At 45.3% G+C, this 21,979-nt stretch overlaps 1 protein-coding gene across 3 annotated transcripts in view; it reads right to left on the bottom strand.

The window, feature by feature from the left end:
* Positions 1-14,634: 14,634 nt before the first annotated feature.
* Positions 14,635-21,979, bottom strand: part of LOC133628473 (puromycin-sensitive aminopeptidase-like) — a 52,427-nt gene continuing 45,082 nt past the window's right edge. For all 3 annotated transcript variants that reach the window (XM_062016653.1, XM_062016655.1, XM_062016654.1), the window contains 6 exons: positions 21,414-21,556; positions 19,786-19,842; positions 19,200-19,307; positions 17,883-18,038; positions 17,740-17,787; positions 14,635-16,038 (listed from right to left, as the gene is read on the bottom strand). In XM_062016653.1, the coding sequence (XP_061872637.1) occupies positions 15,886-16,038; positions 17,740-17,787; positions 17,883-18,038; positions 19,200-19,307; positions 19,786-19,842; positions 21,414-21,556 (665 nt within the window). In that variant the 3' untranslated portion in view covers positions 14,635-15,885. The remainder of the gene's footprint in view (positions 16,039-17,739; positions 17,788-17,882; positions 18,039-19,199; positions 19,308-19,785; positions 19,843-21,413; positions 21,557-21,979) is intronic.

Raw genomic sequence — 21,979 nt, 5'->3', positions numbered from 1 at the left:
GTCCTTCATGGCTCCAGGCCCCCCTGTCATACAGTACTAACTGTTTTCTCCAAAAAAAACGCAAGCTGTTGCCTGAGGAAAGTCTTATGCTGTAGAGCAAAGCAAGTACTGGCCCCTGAGGACTTGGCTTATGGATTGCTGAGGAAGTGCACTCATACCCAGAGCTGTGCAGCACAAAAAAAGATCATTCCCCCTAAAGAAATTCAGGTTACAGGGGCAGACTGGTACTCTGGGGCTCAGGACACCTCAATACCATCCCCACCTTTGCCAGGAGCCTGTGGGCAAATCTCAGGAAAGTTTTGTCTACCTCGAGTCTCAGACTGGGGAGAAAGCTGGGTCAGCTTGTGAAGTGCTTCCCAGGGATCTCTGGATAGGGAGGACCAAGTGTCATGCTGGTTTCATGCAGTTACAAGCAGGGCTAAAACACATCCAGATATGGGGATTTGAATCCTGTTTGTCCCGCTGCTGTTGTTGTGTTGCATGATGTCTCCTCTGTGTCTTTCTTGGCCACTCCAGGTGGAGAAACAAAGCTCCTCAGAAGGTGGAGGGGGATTATGTTTGCTGAAGCCTGCAAAGCTTTGAGGGCTCTGAGGCAAGACAGCAAGGGAGCACAGGACAGAGGCATGGACAGCCTGCCCACGGCACATAGTGTTGGCAGAGGGGTTCTGCTCCTCAGTAAATCCACACCAACAGGGGAGTCCAGCTGGGCAGGGAGTTGTGAACAGTTCACATCATTGACTCATTTAAGACTGATTAGTGTTTACAGCTTGACTCAGGACAGGAGGGACACATTATTCAGCCTGATGGAACAGAGTTCACTTTGCATCCATCCCTCTCTGATACTCTGTAGTACACCTCTGCTAGCAGATCAAAGTCAACTCACAGAGCAGTTCTGGGGTTGAAAGAGGGTGAAATTCATTCTCTTGCAGCTACTCCCCAGAGGGGAGGAGGGACATGAGGGAACAGAGGAGCCTTGCACAGCTGCAGTTTGCTGCTGGGGTTAGCCGAACACTGTCCTGCTCCAGCACACTTCACTACTCCCCTCCCCACCCCTAAGCTGTAGGACATGACCCAGAAGCAGCCAGTGGTGCTTCAGCAAGTGCAGTTTCACTGTCACAACCCTCCCATGTTGCTTACCAGGGTGACTTTCCCTAGGGGTTTGCTCCCATAGAAAAGCCAGGGAGAGAGAGAAGGATTAAAGATTTCTGTACAAATCTGGCCTTAGTAGCAATGAAAGCCCCAAACCAGGATAAGGGGGACTGCCGAGTCAGCACCCCCAGCAGTGCTTGGGCTGGAGCTGTAGACTTGAGCTAGATGCGCTGTTTTTCTCCTCGTTACCATAAATTGCTTACTCAGCTTTCACATTGCAGAGGCTTGGATCATCTCCTGCTCTCATGAACTGACTACAGCAACTGGGAGAGAAATGCTGAAAAGCTTCTGACTCTAGAGGCAGGGTACTTGGGGTTATTCTGGTAAGCAAAATGGTTAGAATAAGAACTGGGTGACCAGGGTCCCTTTCCCCAGTCTATCAAGGCCACTCAGTTACCTTCAGGTTTCTCAGAAAATCCTGTGTAAATTCCAAGGGATGGGAACTATCTGTGAGTTTGTGTTATCTCCAGAGCTTGGAGTTCAATGGAAACCTCTGAGAAGCCATCATAAATCAAGCAGAGTTCAGATGACATCAGCTTTAAGAAGTTAACATAGGAATCCAGAATGAGATTATTGACACAAACAAACCCATGTACTGAGAACACATCCTCCCTGCACAGCCCTTCTTGGGGGCTGTTTAAACACTCAGCATTGCTCTAACTCCTAACTGCAGCGACATGATGGATCTCCCTCCACTCCATCTCACCTTGCTGGAGCTGCCTGAAGGCTGACTGACTTGCTGCACACAGAAGATGCATTTTTCTAACAGTCAGGTGATGAAATGCAGTTTTGAAACAAACCTGGATGAAATCCAGGCAGCATAGATTACTGTTACACAAGGCTGAGCAAAGACACTCACCTGGTCTTCCACACTTAGAGGGAATGACTTCTAAACACTTTTAAGACTGAATGTAACCAAATAACCTCACTTGTCTTTCCTGGTTTGGGTCCCTGTAAATGAAAAGTTAATGAGTCCCTATCATCAACCCAGTAAAAAAAGATTCCACCAGAACACAGAATGCTGCCCTCTTTGGCTCTGACACATACATGTATTTTCCCTTGAACGTGAGTAATTTTATCCTTAAACCACAAATATAACAGAGCAAATCGAGCTCTCCTATAAGGAAAGTCAGAGAGAACCCCAAATGAAGCTCATACATCTAGCCCCTCAGCCTTATTTTTGGTTGCTTGTTACTTTTTTGGTTCTTCCCTCACTGAGGCAAAAGAATGCTCACAAAGACCGTGAGTATGAAAATGAGTTGGACCAGCCAGAAATTTCTTTTATAAAGGTGATACAGCTGGCAAACTGCTTCCAATTATCACAAACAGCTGCTTCAGGTTAATCAATTGAGCCCTGGGTAATCACATAGGAGGAGACAGCATACATAAGGAAGTGGAGGGCAAGCAAGGGGTGGCTTTGAGTCAACTTTGTTGATTACTATGTTGCCTGTGTGTATCTTTATATGTGCATTTCCTAGCTTCTCTCCATCTTTGGGTGAGCATTACATCATCATTATAACACTTGGTAACCCTGATGTGATATACCAAACTTGTTGGATCGAGCTTTTTGGAGCAAATGCCAGGATTACTGTGGCAGGAACATCTGAAAAGAAAAGTGAGTGACTGAGATGGGCAAAAATGGGAAAGGCCTGAAGCAAAGAAGAGATGTCTCCAATAGACATCCTGCAGCATGTTCTTTCTTAGAGAGGATTAGATTATAACAAAGAAACACTGCAGAAGCTGGTGAAATGGGGGCAGGATACAGGCTTTGTCTCCTCTCCACAATATACTTGAGTTAGAATATTGGGAAAGATTAGGGAGTACTTTGTGGGACTCCATTGAATTATGTAAAGTAATACTAACTATCTTGAAGCAACTGCAAGATGAACAGGTTATGACCACCCATGCAGCAGCCAGTACAAAGACAGAGTATACCATACCATCTCTGTTCTCAGAAGATGCTAAGAGATTTTCTTTTTTTTTTTTTTTTTTTTTGGAGATGGTGACTTTATAGTACCGTTGATCTATTAAGAACAGCACTGGATCACATACCAAACATGTCGGCCGAAGTAAAAGCTGAATTGGAACTGCACTTGGCAATTGCTAACGCTAACCATGATTGTAAGAAGATCCTGCAGGCTCTCCCCTGGACTGCAAATTTGGTCGACATGATAGAAGCCTGCTCTTGGGTATGATCATCAGAGGAAAGAGCAACACATCTGTCTGAAGCTATGGCAAAGGCATTAAAACCATTAGTTCAACAAGGCAGAGGAAATTGGAGGCCAAAATGCTTCAGTTGCGGAAAAATGGGACGTGAAAAAACAATGTTGATCCAGACCATTGGTATGGACAAACAGCTCCACCAGACCATCGGGGTCCAACGGCAGATTTTGTGGCAATTGTTACAGATGTGGCAAGTTTGGACACAGAGCCCCTGAGTGCTGCTCTCGAGTGGCCAGACACATAACACCGAAGGGAAATGGGTTAACGAGCGCACAAAGGGCAAGCGTGATGACACAAAAAGTTGCCAGCGGCTGCCTGGATAGCCTCAGCTCAGCCACTAAAGGAAGTGCAAGAGTGGATTTGGAAACATAGATGTAGCTATCAACAATACAGACATAACAGTTATCCCATCCAATGCTCATGGACCCCTGGGTTATGGCTTAAGTGCTCTGCTTTTAGGACAATCATCGGCCTCTTGACAAGGTATTTTTGCGCTCCCTGGTGTAATCGACTCTGACTATCAAGGAAGCATTGGAATAAGTTCCACTCACAGGTGTTCAAGAACATCGAGATGGTGTTTTTGGATCCACTGGAGTACATGAGGTAAGACTTGCAATGCCACTTTTGCAGGCAAAGCCCTCGTAGATGGTTGTATTCCAACATTCAAACAGTGAACAAATCACAGAATCATAGAATGGTAGGGGTTGAAAGAGACCTTTAGAGATCATCTAGTCCAACTTCCCTGCAGAAGCAGGTCAACCTAGATCAGGTCGCATAGGAACATGTCCAGGCGGGTCTTGAAAACCTCCAAGGAAGGAGCCTCCACACCCTCCCTGGGCAGCCTGTGCCAGAAGTTCTCTGTCCCTCTTGAGCTGAGGACCCCAGAACTGGACACAGGACTACAGATGAGGCCTAACCAGGGCAGAGTAGAGGGGGAAACAGAACCTCCCTCGACCTGCTGCCCACACTCTTCTTGTTGCATCCCAAGATGCCATTGACCTTCTTGGCCATAAGGGCACATTGCTGGCTTATGTGCAGTTTATTATCAATCAAGACTCCCAGGTCTCTCTCTGCAGAGCTGCTCTCCAGCAGGTCAATCCCCAGCCTGTCCTGGTGCATGGAGTTGTTCCTCCCCAGATGCAGGACTCTGCACTTGTCCTTGTTGAACCTCATGAGGTTCCTCTCTGCCCAACTCTCAAGCCGGTCGAGATCCCGCTGAATGGCAGCACAGCCTCTGGTGAATCAGCCAGTCCTCCCAGTTTGGTGCCATCAGGGAACTTGCTGAGGGTACACTCTGTCCCCTCATCCAGGTGGTTGATGAAGATGTTGAACAAGACTGGCCCCAGAATCGATCCCTGTGGAACTCCACTGGCCACAGGCCTCCAACTCAAGTCTGTGCCATTGATCACCACCCTCTGGGCTCTGTCATTCAGCCAGCTCTCCATCCACCTCACTGTCCACTCATCCAAGCCACAATGTCTGAGCTTTCTGATGAGGATGTTATGGGAGACAGTGTCAAAAGCCTTGCTGAAGCAGTTCCTCCTGCTTATTCTCCAGGCTGTGTGCATTGGTGTAGAGGCAGTGCAGGGGCTTACTCAAACACACAGGTTTCCCTGGATGGGTGCAGGAGGTTCCTCCCCGGTTTGGCTCTCAGGGTGGTCGGCCTTCTGCATCTCAGCATGGTGTGCGGATGAAGGGCACTTATCACTGCATTCCCTGTCCTGCCCTGTTTCCCTGCTAGAGAGGACAACTTGTTCTGCTTTGCTTTTCCCCCCTCTCCCCAAGTCCCTTAGTTTAAAGCCCTCTTTGTTAAGTTTGCTAGTCTACTCCCAAATATTGCAATGCCCTTATGGGAGAGATGAATCCCATCCTGTCCTATGGTTGGGTACAACACGTTACTGGATACGGGAGCAGGCATTACCATTGTTCCATTATCCTATTGGCCAAAAACCTGGCCTTTAGAGAATTTAGACACCCCTGTTGTTGGAGTAGGAGGCACATAGATGACAAAAATTAGCAGAGACCTGATTTTGGTATGGATACATATATATATGGATATAGCTAAAGCGACTAGAATAGCTCAATTAGTTCCTTTCAGGGTAAAGTTCCTCTTACAGGTATTTGAGAGCGTTGAGATGGTGGTTTTGGATCCACCAGTGTACCTGCGGTAAGACTGGCAATGCCACTTTTGCAGGGAAAGCCCACTCAGATAGTTGCATTCCAACATTCAAACGGTGAACAAATGGTTGGTCGTAATGTGTTATTTGACATGGGAGCAGATGTAACCATTGTTCCATTATTCTATTGACCAAAAAGCTGGCCTTTAGAGAATTTAGACACCCCTGTTATTGGGGTAGGAGGCATGCAGATGACAAAAATTAGCAGAGACCTAATTTTGGTGTGGTTACAAGGTGAAGAAAATAGAGGTGTACAAATTAGGCCCTATGTAATGAACACTTCAGTTTGGCTTTTAGGTAGAGACGCCTTAAGCCAAATGGGCTTTCGTTTGTCAAATGGAAATTTTTAATAGCAGCCATTGATGGGCGACCAATCCTGAAGTTAACCTGGCTCACAGATAAACCAGTTTGGATTGATCAGTGGCCGCTAAGCAAAGAAAAGCTCGCCCACATTCATGAATTAGTAAATGAACAATTAGAGAAAGGTCATATGAAGCCATCCACTAGTCCATGGAATACACCAATTTTTACTATCCCTAAAAAATCAGGGAAGTGGTGGCTGTTACATGATCTAAGAGCTGTTAATGCAGTGATGCAGGACATGGGTGCTTTACAGCCAGGACTACCCTCTCCTGCAATGCTTCCAAAAGAATGGCCCCTGTTGGTGATTGACCTAAAGGATTGTCTTTTCACAATTCCTTTTAAAGTTTGCTTTTACAGTACCATCGATTAACAAACAAGAGCCAGCAAAACAATATCAATGGACTGTTTTACCTCAGGGAATGAAGAACTCGCCAACTCTTTCTCAAACTTATGTTGCCTGGGCGCTGGCACCTCTGCGCAAAATATACCCTCGTGTCTTATTTTACCATTATATGGATGATATCCTGATTGCAGGAAAAGACCTGGACCAGCATCGCATTCTACAAGAAGTGAAGCGACAGTTGAGCATCTCCGGGTTGGTGATCGCGCCAGAGAAGGTACAAATGCACGCCTCTTGGAAATATTTAGGTAATATTATCACCGATGTGCGCATTTACCCTCAGAATGTGGCAATTAAAACAGATATTGCTAATTTAACAGATGTTCAAAAGCTAATGGGTGATATCCCATGGGTACGAACCACATGGGGTATCACAAATGAGGATCTTGCGCCACTAATGCCTTTGTTAAAGGGCTCAGTAGAGGCTGATAGTGCACGGAAACTGTCCCGGCAGCAAATCCAAGCAATAGAAAAAATAGGAAACAAGATAGTCAATAACTACAGTCACTGATATGATCCTGACTTGTCAATTAACATTGCTGTGATAAGTCAAAACCAGCATGTAATGGCAGTCTTGATGCAATGGGACTCAGTAGCAAAAGACCCATTGAGGATCTTGGAGTGGATATTTTTGCCACATAATTTGCAAAAAACAATCAGCATGAGACTAGAAGCAGTTGTGAAAATAATAGTTAAGGCCAGGAAACGTGTGCTGGAAATAGCAGGGATTGAGGCAGACGTCATTTTCGTTCCTCTCACAGATGAGTTCTTGAAGTGGGCACTGCAACAATCTGATGAATTACAGTGGGCCTTATTGTCATATCCAGGAACTATAAATAATCATTATCCGGCCCATAAATAGTTTTCTGTTAAATTTCAAATGGAAGACCGGACGTTGAGATCAGCAGTACCTGTTAAAGGCCTGACTGTATTCACTGATGCAAGTAAGATCCAAGCCAAAGCAGGAGTGGTTTGGTGGGAGAATGGAAAATGGCAAAACCTAACTGTTCACTCCCCAGGCAGCTCAGTTCAATTGTTGGACTTAATGACTGTAGTTAGAACTTTTGAGAAATGGCCAGACGTCCCATTAAACATCATCTCTGATTCCCTCTATGTGGTCGATGACGTCACTCGATTAGAGAGAGCGTTGTTGAAAGAAATCTCTAATCAGAATCTGTATCACTTATTCCTGCGGCTCTGGCATCAGATAAATGAACATCAAACTGCTTACTATATTGGGCATATTCGAAGCCATTCGGGCTTAAAAGATGGCCTATCAGTTGGCAATGAAATTGTTGACAAGATAGTGGCAGCTCCTTTATTGATACCTACGGGGCCAATAATTGACGCGTTTTCTCAAGCCTGAAGATCGCATGACTTTTTTCACCAAGGTGCGAAAATGCTGGCAAAGCAATTCGACCTGATCATATGGGACGCTCAGGGTATCGTTTCCACATGCCCTGCATCCCAGAATCAAATTGGCCTAGGAGTAGGAGTCAATCCAAGGGGTCTGGCACCATTAGGAGTATGGCAGTCTGATGTCACAGTCTGTGCTCCCTTTGGACACTTTAAACGAATACATGTCACCATTGATACTTTTTCAGCAATGGTTTGGGCCACAGCCTTAACAAGTGACAGTGCTTGAGATGTTATAAGACATTGGAGGAGTTGTTTCGCAGTCCTTGGTGTTCCAAGAGAGATAAAAACTGATAATGGCTTGGGATACATAGCCAGTAGAACATGTAAGTTTCTGTATTTGTGGGGTGTCAAACATACAACTGGGATCCAAGGTAACTCTACTGGACAAGCCATTATGGAATGTACATACCAAACTCTAAAGGGGCTGCTGGAAAAACAAAAAACGGGGGAAGAGGGGGTGAGCCCTCAAGACAGACTAATGAAAGCCCTTTATACAATGAATCATCTCAGAATTGTGGCAAACTGGAATGAAGCACTGGCATTAACACACTTTGCCCAAATGAGTCGGGATTTGGATTTTACTGACAAACCTAAAGTTTGGTATAAGAATCCCACTACTGGAGAGTGGCAAGGACCTGCAGATCTGTTAACGTGGGGAAGAGGCTATGCTTGTGTCATCACAGATCAAGGTCCCCAATGGATTCCAGCAAAATGGATCAAGCCATATTAACCTAAAGGACTGCATGACTGTAAGAACAATGGAAAAACCAACCCTGAGGAAAGAACCAAGTGATCCACCCTCAATCCATCACCCCATCAAAATGTAAAACCTGTCAACTTTGGTGCCATGCATGTTCTAGCAAATTCCTTCAGCAATCCGTATCTTATTAAGGAGAATTGAAGGACTGCCAATGGAAACATGGAAGCAAAAGCAGTATGTTTTCATAGATTAAGAGGAGATCTCTGACAGCCTAATAAGCATGCTAAAAAAGAATCTGAAACTGCAATTGAAAAGTGAAAAACATCAGTTGAGGCACAGGAAATTCATCCTTTGTCACCAGCATGAGTTCCTTCTGGCAACACATATCAGATTATGTTTAATTTGAATTTATAAAATGGACTTTTATATTATTCAGTGATGTAGCCGTTATTGGTCTTTTGTTGTAAACTCATGGCCATGGGTAAAAATACTTGTGTTTTCTGTGTGTACCTTTGATTTTGAATTGTGCTGCTGAAGGCTGGCTGGTCCAAAAAGAAAAATGGGGGAATTGGGGGTACAAATATGGCTTGGACCAGCCAGAAATTTCTTTTATAAAGGTGATACAGCTGGCAAACCACTTCCAATTATCAGAAACAGCTGCTGCAGGTTAATCAATTGAGCCCGGGGTAATCATGTGGGAGGAGACAGCATACATAAGGAAGTAGAGTGCAAGAAAGGGGTGGCTTTGAGTCAACTTTGTTGGTTACTGCATTGTCTGTGTCTTTGTATGTGTGTTTCCTAGCTTCTCTATGTTTTTTGATGAGTACTATTTGCACCATTACAACAAAGGACAAGGCATCCATGATCCTCCTTGGCTAACCAGAATCTGCTTGGCAATAGAAGAGGGCTTCATTCAAGTTGGTATCAATCCTGAGCCTTGCTCTGATCTTGGTGGCCAAGCCTCATTTATTGCCTATCACAGAGCATTGTCACTCACACAGGTGTTTTGTGTGGGTTAAGGAGCTTTTGACAGAATGTGGGAGTGTCCAGTCTCTGACGCACAGTGATGTGATGGCTCAAACAAGGACAGCCAATTGTGGGCAACATCAAGATCTCACTGCACCTTGTGACCCTAGACAGGAGCAAGTAGGTATGTGTTAGAAAGGATTTGGGAAGTCAAGTTTAGGGGGTTGTTGGGGTTTGGGGTTGTTTTCCAAAAGGCTTAGAAGCTTTTTTTTTTTGTTGCAGAACATCTTTTAATTTTACTATCATTTAAAATCTGAAGAACATTCTTTTCATGAGTATGTTTGGAAGAAGAGCCTGGCATTTGGGGAAGCAAATAGTATGTCTTTCCAGATGCTGCAGTTCCCCTTACACTAGGTAATACTTTGGTCTGAAATCTGTGTCTTTTTGGTGAGCAAACCAGATTCCAAAATCTTTCCCAGCTAATTCCACATCAGGCTGGCAAGCTTGTGACACTTTCCCTGAGAGATTAAATATTCTTCTACCCCATGTGTTAAAGTCTTGCAAATACCAAAGTGTCGTGGTTAGGCTCAGCACAGAAGCACTACAACAGTCTCTCACTTGGTGCCCCCATTCACCCCCACCCTCATTAGGATGGCAGAGGCCCCAGCGAAATGGGAGTAAAAAGATAAGCAAGATTGTTGTGGATTGAGACAAGGGCAGGGAGGGCTCACTGCCAATTATGGTTCTGGGCAAAACAGACTCTAGTACTCGACTGAGAGAGGAAAGTAGGAAAGTTTATTCTACAAGAAATAGAACAGAACAAAAAGGAAGGAAGAATGATTGAGGAAAAATGACAACCAGCACTTTAAGATCTCCCTCCCCCATCCCTCCTTTCTTCCCTGGCCCAGCTCACTGCTCCCGATATCTCTACCTCCTCCCCCCTCAACGGCTCAGGGGGGCAGGGAGTGGGGGATGTGGTCAGTCTCTCACAGATGGGCTCTGCCGCTTCTGTCTTCTCAGATGAGGACGACTCCTGGCATTCTTCCCCTGCTCCGATATGGGGTCCCTCCCCCGGCACACAGTCCTTAACGAACTTCTCTGGTGTGGGTTGTTCCCAGCAGCTGCGGCTTCTGCCGATACAGGGTCCCTCCCATGGGACACAGTCCTTGGTGAATATCTCTGGCGTGGATTCTTCACCGTGGTTGCAGTTTCTGCAGATACAGGACCGCCCCCTTGGGACTTGGCCTCTTCTGGGCATAAGTTTAATGAGATGCTTTGTTGTGGGTTCCTCCCCACAGTTACAGCCTCTCTGAATATTGGGCCCCTTCCACAGGACTTGGCCTCCTCCAGCCATAGTTTCTGCTCCTGGCTCAGGGTCTTTAATGAAGAGAATCACTGCCCCTGGCTCAGGGTCTGTAACAAAGTGATTGGGTCCCTCCCATGGGACACAGCCTCCTCCAGCCATAGTCACTGCCCCTGGCTCAGGGTCTGTAACAAAATGAGTCACTGCCCCTGACTCGGGGTCTTCTTTAGCAAAATGAGTCTCTGCCCCTGGTGCGGGGTCTTCAGCAAAATGCAAATGAATCTCAGCTTCACCAGTCCTCTCCGTAGACTGCAGGGGAGTCTCTGTTCCAGCACACCTCCTCCTCTCTTCCCTCAACCCATCTCAAACTGAAGATGTACCTAGCTGAGGCTGCTACATCTGATTGTGACCAATGCAAGATGATTAGGGAGATGACTGAAAAAGAAGGACAGGTTAAAAACCAAACTATCCCCCAGCCATCCTTCCTTCTCCCAAGCCCCCAACAATTGGTTTCAGAAGTGATGTTGAAGTATGAATTAAGCCTTGAATCTCAAGGTGAAAAGAACACTGCACCAATCACTCCTGCATCCTCTGGATACATTGTTCCTCATAAACTGCTGCCTCAGGTCAGGCGTGAGAAGGAAGCAGCCCCAGAAGTAAGGGCAGCAGCACATCCCAAGCACCATCACCTCAAATTGAAGCAAGCAGCTTTGGCACAGCAGTAAGATGGCTTATTTGGCAAAAGCCTGACTTGCAACCCAGCTGCATCAATCCATGTTTTATCAGACCACTGTTCCACCTTAGCAGGAATCAAGCTCCTACATCTTTAAAGGGATGTTTTTATGGCAAGGCAGTGCCATGGACACAGCCTGGACAGCCTGTCTGCAACAGGAACCAAAAGTGAGGTCAGCATGAAGCACTGTTTCCAGTTTACCTGCAAGTATGAAGAACAAGAGAAGCACAAGGTAAGAGGAACACGTGTTTATTTTGGGAACAACTCTGCTGCCTCCTAGGCAGGGGGATGGTCACTAACACCAGCTCTTGGGGGTTTTGTTGGTGGAGGAGGAGGAAGGAAACAAAAAGGTAAATCACAAGGTTACTTAAATGCTAAGATTAAAGCCAGGTGCTAGCACTGTATGGAAAAAAAATAGTTAAAGGAGCAACAAATCATAGAGTATCTCAAGGGACCCATAATGTCCAGCTCCCTGGCTCCTCCTAAGGCTACCTAAAAAAAAAAAAAGCATGACAGAGCAATACTGAGTCATGGCCACTTCCATGGCCACTTCCCTGAGGAGCCCATTTAGTGACCAACCACCCTCTTGGTAAAGAAGTGGGCACATGCAATAAGTCTAATCCTTAAGAAAACCTTTCTGTTCCAGACATTAAAGGAGATTTTCAGCCAAGTGTTTCTGTGAGCAAGAATCAATGCAGACTCTTGTCATTACTCCCATCACCAGGACTCATCCAGGCAGGACTACCTCATTAAGCCTGATAGTGATAGAGGAGACATGGAGGCAAACTCCTCTTCCTGCTGCTGAGAAACTTGTATTGCTTTCATTTCAATTTGTAGTGGTTTTGCCTGGGCCAGGTTTTTTGGTAGCAGGGGGCTACAGGAGTGGCTTCTTTAAACAAAAAGAGTTGCCAGAAGCTTCCCCTGTAGCTGACAGGGTTAGGGCCAGGTCAATTCTAATCTGGACCCTGCACCTGACCCAGGCCTGGCCAGCTAGTGATGGAGGTAACACCTCTGTGAATAACACATTTGAGAAGGAGAAGTTGTTGCACAGTTGCTAAACTGCAGCAGCAACAGGGAATGAGAATGTGAAAACACCTCTACAGACACCAAGGTCGGTGGAGGAGAGTGCTTCGGCACTGAAAAGGCTCCCCTGTGATATGTGGTGAGGATCATGGTGAAGTACGTTGTCCCCCTGCAGTCCATGGAGGACCACTGGGAAGCAGAGACCCACTCGCAGCCCGTGGAGGAGCCCGCGCTGGAGCAGGTGGATGCCTGAAGGAGGCTGTGACTCCATAAGAATTTCATCCCGGAGCAAGTTCCTGGCAGGACCTAGGAGTTCGTGGGGGAGGTGCCCACGTTGGAACAGGTTTGCTGTCAGGACTTGTGATCCCGTGAGGGACCCAGGCTGGAGCGGTCTGTCCCTGAGGACTGTTCTCCCGGTAGATGACCCACGCTGAGGCAGGGTGTGAGGAGCTGCCCCCGTGGGAGGCTCCATGCTGGAGCAGTTTGTGAGGAGCCCATGGGAAGAACCCATGCTGGAGAAGTTCATGAAGGACTGTCTCCTGTGGGAGGGACCCCACAGCGTAGCAGTGGGAAGTGTGAGGAGGCCTCCCCCTGAGAAGAAGCAGCGGCAAAGTCCATCTGTAATGAACTGACCACAACTCCCATCCCCTGCACTGCTGTTGGTGGGGGAAGGAAAGGCGGGTGTTTTTAAGATTATTTTATTTCTCATCTCCCTGCTCTTATTGTTTCTTTAACAAATCAAACCTTTTTCTCCCTAAGTTGAGTCTGTTTTGCCCGTGATGCTAATTGCTGAGTGATCTCTCCGTCCTTATCTCAACTCACAAGCCGTTTGTTATATTTCTCTCTCTCTCCTGTCCAGTTTGGGAGGGGGAGTGATTTTATGACTTGGTGGATATCAGGCTAAACCACCACAGCATTATAAGCTGTATTAGGAATAAAGGACCCCAACTATTATCGACATAGTTTAGGTCTTTGTTTAAGATTTGACACAGGAACTAGTGAAAGTGCCTGTGAGGGAAGGAAGAATATATCAACATTTCTTGAAACTGTGATACAGCGGAGTCCATGCTAAAAGCCAGCTCCTGTATCAGTGAAGTATCCCTGACTTGTGCTGGGACACTGCACCCTCAACAGCCCAAGCAAGCAGACTCAATGGGCAATATCTTCACTAATGGGCAATATCCTCACTAATGAGCATGAGAGCCCCACTCATCTCTTTCCTCAGGTACAGTAACTCTCGCAGTTCTTATCCTGCCCAATTTGTCTCCAACTGGGGAAAAAAAAAATCTCATTAAGTGGACAAATCCCAAACCTAGTTGCATGAAGAATTAGAATCTACTTTCTCTGCATGCAGGAGACCAGATCAGTCTGCTGAGACTATTCAGTTTGCTCACTGACCACAAGTTTGTTATTTTTGTCACCCTCCTTCAACTGCTTGCATGTCATTTGCATTGTTTAATGTCAAAACAAGATCACCTCAACTTGTAGCTACAGTACTTCTCATTTCATACATCACCAGTCATGCTGGAATCACAACTTTGCATGTTATTTTGTCAATGTGCAAGAAGCAGAAGAGAAACCAGCTTACTCTTCTGAAATTTCATTGGCTCTGCAGTGCTGACAGCAGGAAAAAGTATCAGGCAAGTTAACAGATATGACTCAGGACAAAGAGAATTCCTGTTTCTGTCTCCTTTCTGACCATGTAAGCCAGAGCAGCCCTTGGGATACAAACCCACACAACACTCTTCAGGAGCACTGCACCTCCACCAAGGACCAGCTTGCCACTTTTGCTGTCTTCCTGCTCATTGTGTTTGGCATTAGCAACATTAGCATGATACTATTCCCTCTTGCCAAGCCCCTCCACTTCCCAGGTGTTTAATAGAAACGTGCTTATTCACAATTATTTTCCCTTACCTTTACCTTCCAAATTCTGTCCCAGTTAGTTCTTTAGTGCTTGACCACAATCTTCACTCAAATTACACAAGATCTACCTAAAGATGGGTATGTCAAGTGCTGCCCTAAGACCTAGCACTGATAGCAGGAGAGGAGAAGGCTGAGAATAAGCATTTCCTCGGGGCTGTGGCAGATGCCATGCAGATGTCACTTCCACTGTTTCCTCAGGGTACAAGCAGCAAAACTCTTTCAGGCTTCAAACAGAACACGAGATGAGGACATGAATTTCACATTGACATTTTTATTAACGCCAACTGGTTTATCTTTTTTTAAAACAATAGCACAAAAATGTTTCAGGGAAGCAGTCTGACGACCTTCTGAAATACAGTTAAGCCACACCAAATACTGAATTCCTGTTAAAAAAATAATAATATGGAACTCCAACCTTGGTATTAGAGGGTGTTGTGCCTGGTTAGCAGACCACGCTGATTTGTGAAGTAAATAATGGCATACAGCTTAGGACTTCATCATCATGCCAGTCATCACTAATTTAAGGCTTCTGAATCAAATTACCATCAACATCACAGAAAGGAATGAAAAGTTAGTGTTGCTACTGCCATGAGGAGATTGAACAAGCCGGATCTTTTAGACAAGTTAACAGTGCCTTGAAGAGAAGAGACCTGCCCTAAGGGCAGCCAGGAGAACCAGTCACATAGCAATTATCTCCTTATTTGCATGCATTTTGAGGGTGCAATTTAGTAAGGACAAAAAACCAAACCCAAATTGCATGAATCTTTCTCTTGTTTAATGTGGCTATGAAAGATGTTTCCTTACATTTCCGTTATCTCTAAGAAGGACACCAGCAGGTGGAACCAAGGAGAAAAACCAAAGAGCAACAAAACATTTTTCTTTTTGCTGAGAGGTAACACAAGAGGGAGGGAACCAACTATCCTTAGATTGGGAGTGGGGGGGGTGGAGGTTGCAGGAACATCTCCCCAAAACCTTGCACTTAGAATGCTGCAGACTCTTATGTTATATCAGCTACCTTCCTTTCTTCCGGAGTGACCTGTTCCACACAACGCTCAGAGGCATTAACCCATTCCTGCCCCAGACTCTCCACAAAATTCCACTGACCTAGAAACCACTGGCTTCCTTTTTTATTTTGACAGGAAGGCTGGGGGAGGGTATAAAAAACAGAGCATCTGTTGATAAGACTGTCAGGAGACGGGTGTTAATTATTTTAACCACTGACGAGGCTTGAGGAAGTTTCAGTTTTGTTATGCTCTATTTTATTACTATCATATTTACAGATTTTTCTCTCTTTTATGTTTTTCTTTTTTTGCTGATTTGCTGATAATTTTTTAATAGGATTTCAGTCTGGAGTGTGAGCAGGAACCAGTTAACTACATTCATTGTCCAATCCCCATTGGTTTGAGAAAAAGACTCCAAATTCTTGGCATATGAATCAGCTGTTGGGTAGCTTGTCCCTCTCCCCATGAGGTGGCAGCAGGACTGCAGCAGTGGCATGCATGGATTTCACACCATGGCTGGTGGGGCCTTGCGCTGCAAGAAATAGTGGTGGATGTTGTCGGCATCCCGCTTGAGCCAAGCTGCATTCAGCAGAATGTTTTCACAGCACTGCTGGACAGTGCGTTCTGCTGATGGAGCTGGGTGACTCTCAAAGAAGGCCTGTGTAAAGAGCACACAACCATCCATAAGGGTTGATAAAACAGGCAGAGACAAGTTTATGTTTTGAAGTTGCCAAATTCGGTAGGTTACAGAGAAACACTTGTGTGAATTAAATTATGTGCCTTGCCTGCCTGCAGTTTATGCTATCTGCCCATCATAGACTCTGACATCTGCAGGGTACCTGCTGAGTTTTCAAGGAGTGTAATCTCAAGTACAAAGCAGGAACAGCAAAATGCTTCCCTTCCTCATGGCAGCATTTCTACGCAGGAGCCCAAACGCCGCCTCCTGTCCTGTCTTGTCCTTGCTGCCAGGGACAGCAAGTGGCCACTTGAAGGGATGAATTCAGTTCCCAACTGGGAAGTATAAACAAGCAGCAAATCCAGTGTGTATTTCTGGATACAAGGAAAAAGACACTAACAGAAGCCCAAGGCCATTTTGCAAAAGCATTTGTCTAAGTATCAGGTTTCTTAGCATTCTACCTCCTCCTCTTTCCAAGTTGCATAATGACCTCCAAGCACCAGCAGCACTCAAGAGTTTTGCTGAAGAGGCTCACATTTCTTCCTCCAGAATTAACAATATCAATTCCTTGTAAACCACAAGGCTGCTGTGACTTTGCACTTTACAATTGTTTAAAGGGTAGAATAAGCTGGCAGAACCAGGAGTTGTCCCCCATCTTCTCACAGCATTTGGCAGATGACTTCACACTAACATACAATACAAGGTGACATAAAGTACTTCAGCTAAAAGCTAGGTATAGTGTCTATAGTTTCCAAGTTCTCTTGGAAAACAGTTATCACTTAGTTATGGATGATTGTTCTGGTTAATGTTTTTCAAAGCGTTCTTTAAGAAAAAAAAATTAACCGTAGAGCAAGATTTCTCTGTAAAAATCACTTATGCTTCTAAGTCTTTTCTAAGAAGAGATCACTAGATGATTAAAAAAGAACAGGGAAATGATAATTAAGTGCCACATTTTAAAGTTTTTTTTCCCAAAAGGAGTCCCTGGAAAAGTGTGGGCAAAGAGTAAATAAAACCTACACACCTTCTCAAAACTCTGTGAAGACCAGCACCTACCCTCCCAAGTCAGAGGGTATGCTGCAGTCCAGTAATGAAATCACATCACCTTGAGCCACCAAATTCAAGACAGACTCTCTGCCTTGTATCAAAGCCCTGCTCTTAGCATGTGGCACAAAGTGCCACATAAAACTTGGACCTGTGGAATTTAGCCAGTTTCTGCCATGTTAATTCCACCAGGAGTTCTTGGCTGCCAGCACAGTCAGCCCCAAATATGCCATATCTGTCTAGGGAGGAACACAGTGGTGGTGTAAGCCTCAGCTTACTATGGAAGTTGTAACTACTATGAATGTTGCTACAATTATCTTCAAAGGTTGTCTTTTGTGGAGTTTAAAACCACTGCTACAAACTGTCCTGGTTTTATAAAACTTTAAATGAGTGAAACTAATGAAACGGAAATCACTAGAAATTGCACATTGCTCTGTTTTTTTTTTTAAATCAAATGTCTTACATTAAATTAGCATTTTCACAAATAACTCACCCTAAGGCAGTGCAACAGTCAAAACAGTCAGAGGCAGGGCCACAGTTCAAAGAAAAAACCCACATAGAAACTCATGGTACTTACAGCCTCAGACACACTCTGTCTGTCACAGATGAAATTAACCACTTCTTTTAATTAAAGTTTCTTACCTTAACTTCTGCAGCCATTTTATCATTTGCAAATCCATCCACTGTTAGCTGAAGGAACAAAATATTGCATAAGGGTTAAGCATTTAGCATTTCAAATATCACAGTTTAATTTTGTCAACAGGACTTTTCACAGCTGCACATACCTTTATTAGCCTGGATATTAAGAATCCACCTTGGTATCGATTATAAAGTTCCTCCCAATTGTCTTTTACAAATTTCCAAGCAGCTTTCCTTCCCTGCTTGCTGCCTCCAGCTACTCCACCAATAACAGATACTGTGTCCTGGGGACGTACCTCTTCCTGAGGGTGAAAATGTAGACAAGCATTTAAGACTGTTTCAACAAATACAGCACATTGGCTTTATGCATTTCTATGCTGAATCTGTCAACGATAGTCCCCTCTCAAACTTTAAGATACAACTCAAAGACTTAATCATTAAGACTATTCATCCTGTTTGTCATGGTTTGTGAGGAGCCACTTTTGCTTGGTAACAGGGGGAGAGGGCTGCAGTGCAGGCCCAGTGAAGAGTTCTAAGACTTTCCCCTGGCTCTTGGGTTCAGACCCACCTCTGGCCCTGCTGGGCCAATCTGGCACCTCTGCCAGCACTATTTAAGGATGGGAATTTGAAGTGTGTGAGAGGAGGTGTAAGAGTGGTACAAGATGGAGGTGATCATGCGGACCCCACAGTCAGAGAAGGAGGAAGGAAGGAGGAGCGACAGACCAGAGACCCCTCTGCAACACATGGCAAGAACACAGCTGTGCCCCTGCAACCCATGGAGGGCAATGGCAGGACTGAGAGGCACCAGCAGCTCCAGGTGAATGCACCTGGATGGTCAGGAGACTGTGAGGAGGGGCCATAGCACAGGCCGTGCAGTGCCTGTGGGCCACAGAGACACACACAGGAGGCAAAGAGGAGCTGCAGCCCTTGGGATGAACGCCCGTCAGAGCAGCCCGTGCAGAGGCAAACAGCGGGAGCCATCCAGAATAGACTAAAACCCCCACTCTCTGCCCCTCTGAGCCATTCAGCAGGGGAGGAGATAAAGACACTGGGATCAGGGCTCTGAGCCCGGGAAGAGGGGAGGGGTGGGGAGAAGGTGGTCTTAAAGGGCTGGTTGTGCTCTTCATCATTGTACCACTCTGTGTTGTGTACTGTCTTCTGTTTGTTATGTTTTGGGTGTTTATGTTTGGGTTTTTTTGGTTGGTGGTGTATTAAATTTTCATTTTCCTCCCCAAGCTGAGTAGTCTGGTCTGTTTTGTCTGGGACCAGCAATTAAGCCCTCCACCTTTGGGAATTCTTAAGTTTGTGGTACTTAAGTCTAATCGTGGTCTTTTGTCCCTGGATGGGCCTAAACCAGGACATTGTTCTATTGCATTATGCACAGAGTGCTGTATCTCCAAGTGCTCTGAATGCACTTGTCATCCTCACGAGGTAAGGAAGCAGCAACTTTTCTGACAACTTACTGAAAGTGCAAAGGTGAGAACTTTTTGAATCAGTTCTGGTTGAGAGATGGCTCCAAGGACTCGTTCAATTCGATTCTTCTCCTCCTGCATGTCTGCTTGCTTGTGAAGCTTTAAAGCCAAAGTAAATAATATTAGCACGTGGTATTAAATGGCAGCTCCTTATCTAGCACTACTAAACCTGCTCCACGCTAGAGCTGCTAGATTACTCTTCAAGCCTAATACGTGACAAATTGAACTTGTCCATGAATCTTCCTGAAGCTATCCACATTATGTACCTCATTACACGTACATCAGCAGAAAGCACCATTCTAATAAAGTATCTTCACCACTGTTTAGATAAGGTCAAGCAGGACAATGCCAATGAAAAATAATCCTAACATGAGAGGTGCAGCAATCCACTAGGTGGCAATTCCACACTGTACATGGACCAAGGAGCACCCTAAGGAGCCCTGGTGCCCACATCACCTGTAAAGCAGCAGATTGAGCCTGTGTGCAGACAGACTGTGTCCCAGAGGAACTCGGAGGGTGGAACATTTGGCTTTTCATTGCATAAGCTGGTGGTGTTAACAACAGAGTGTGCACTTACCTTCAGCATAGTGTCTAAAGTAGTACTATCTCCATGCTTCAAAATTGTTACATATACCTAAGATAGAGCATAAACAAGGAAGGTACTTCAAAAATCACACTTTTAGAAATGCAACAACCAATTTCTATGTATTTGGGTTACATTTCAGACAAGTGAACAGATCTGGAAGATACCAGCCTTCATCCTGCCTTCAGCAGATACACAATTATTTTAGTTAACAACTTATCATCACAATAAGTAGTCAAGCACTTGTTAAGCACCTAGTAATAGTTCAATCAATTAGCTAAGCACTTGCAAATAACTCAAACATCTATTGATTAAGTAAGTATTCATTTGAATCACATAAGGATCAAACTGCAAGAGTTACATACCACACCTGATGGAGACCCTTTACCTTAGCTATAAGATCCTGGTAAATGTATTTGTTAGGTTACCTTGGCTGTTACCTTAGTTGTTACTAAGACAAAGGGACTGATATCTTTTTTTGACCAATCACTGTGATTTTGGAAATTTTGTGCTTGTTGGGAACCAATCAAGGTGAAGGGCTAAATTGATAGATGTAATTCTTTTGTTTGAGCTGTATAAAAACCCTGAAAATGGTAACTAACGTGGAGGAGCCATGGACTTGCCCTGGGTGGAAGAGGAAGAGGTCAAAAACTTGTTGGCCAAACTGGGAGGACTGGCTGATTCCCCAGAAGGCTGTGCTGCCATTCAGCGGGAACTCGACCGGCTGGAGAGTTGGGCAGAGAGGAACTTCGTAGGGTTCAACAAGGACAAGTGCAGAGTCCTGCATCTGGGAAGGAACAACCCCATGCACCAGGACAGGCTGGGGGTCAAACTGCTGAAGAGCAGCTCTGCAGAGAGAGACCTGGGAGTCCTGGTTGACAAGAAACTGAACATGAACCAGCAATGTGCCCTCGTGGCCAAGAAGGCCAATGGCATCCTGGGATGCATCAAGAAGAGTGTGGGCAGCCGGTCAAGGGAGGTTCTTCTCCCCCTCTACTCTGCCCTGGTGAGGCCTCATCTGGAGTCCTGTGTCCAGTTCTGGGCTCCTCAGCTCAAGAGGGACAGAGAACTTCTGGAGAGTCCAGCACAGGGCCACCAAGATGATCAGGGGACTGGAGCATCTTCCTTATGAGGAAAGGCTGCGGGAACGAGGGATGGTTTAGTCTGGAGGAGACTGAGGGGGGGAATCTCATTAAATATTCACAAATATCTAAAGAGTGCGTGTCAGGAGGTTGGGTCATCCCTTTTTTCCATGGTATCTAGTGACAGGACAAGGGGTAATGGAATGAAGCTGGAACACAAAAGCTTCCATTTAAACATAAGAAAAAACTATTTTACTGTTGAGGTGAGGGAGCCCTGGCCCAGGCTGCCCAGGGAGGGTGTGGAGGCTCCTTCCTTGGAGGTCTTCAAAACCCACCTGGATACATTCCTGTGGACCTGCATCTGCAGGGGGGTTGGACTAGATGATCTCTAAAGGTCCCTTCCAACCCCTACCATTCTGTGATTCTGTGATACCTTGACACTGGTTTCCTTAAGCTTCCTTATTCTTGGAAATACAAGAATACACAGTGCTAAGAGGGTGAGGATAGTTTTTTTGGGAGTCAAAATTTACAGTAACTTACAGGACTCCTCAGGTCAGCTGACAGCACATGTTTTCCTTCCAGGTGGTCCTTAAATCGGCGTCGGGCTTCTTCTAATGTTGCCTTGTGCCCAGCTTTTCCTAGTTTGCCCAAGACCAGACCTCTGAGAAGGGCATCTAGATGACCTAATAAGTGAGTAGGAAAGAAAAGAATAATATGTGGAGACACAATTCAGCAATTAAGTATTCTTCCACCTAGAGTGATCAGGGAAGAAGTGTATAATAATCCTTCCACATGCTTGAGGATTTCTAAAGAAACTATGCCTTTTCTCACTCTTCTTGGTGGCAACTGGAGAATACATTGATTTTTTTTTATGGCAAGAGTGTCAGGAGAAGATGATTCCAGCACAAATACAACAGGCTAAGCCTGTAACCTAAGTCAGTAATATTAACCATTTGTGTCTACAACAGGACTGACTAGGACAAGTAAATGTGCATGTACACAGCTTTCCATTCTTCCAGTGTAACAAGTTTCATGCACTCCAATAGATGTAAAGCTAAAGCAGGGACCTTTTCCTCAGTCAGTGACCAGGTAGGGAAAGTTTCACC

Source organism: Colius striatus, chromosome W (assembly GCF_028858725.1).
Source record: "Colius striatus isolate bColStr4 chromosome W, bColStr4.1.hap1, whole genome shotgun sequence".
Lineage (NCBI taxonomy): Eukaryota > Metazoa > Chordata > Aves > Coliiformes > Coliidae > Colius > Colius striatus.
Note: the sequence above shows the minus strand (reverse complement) of the source record. Positions and strands in the feature narration are given on the sequence as shown.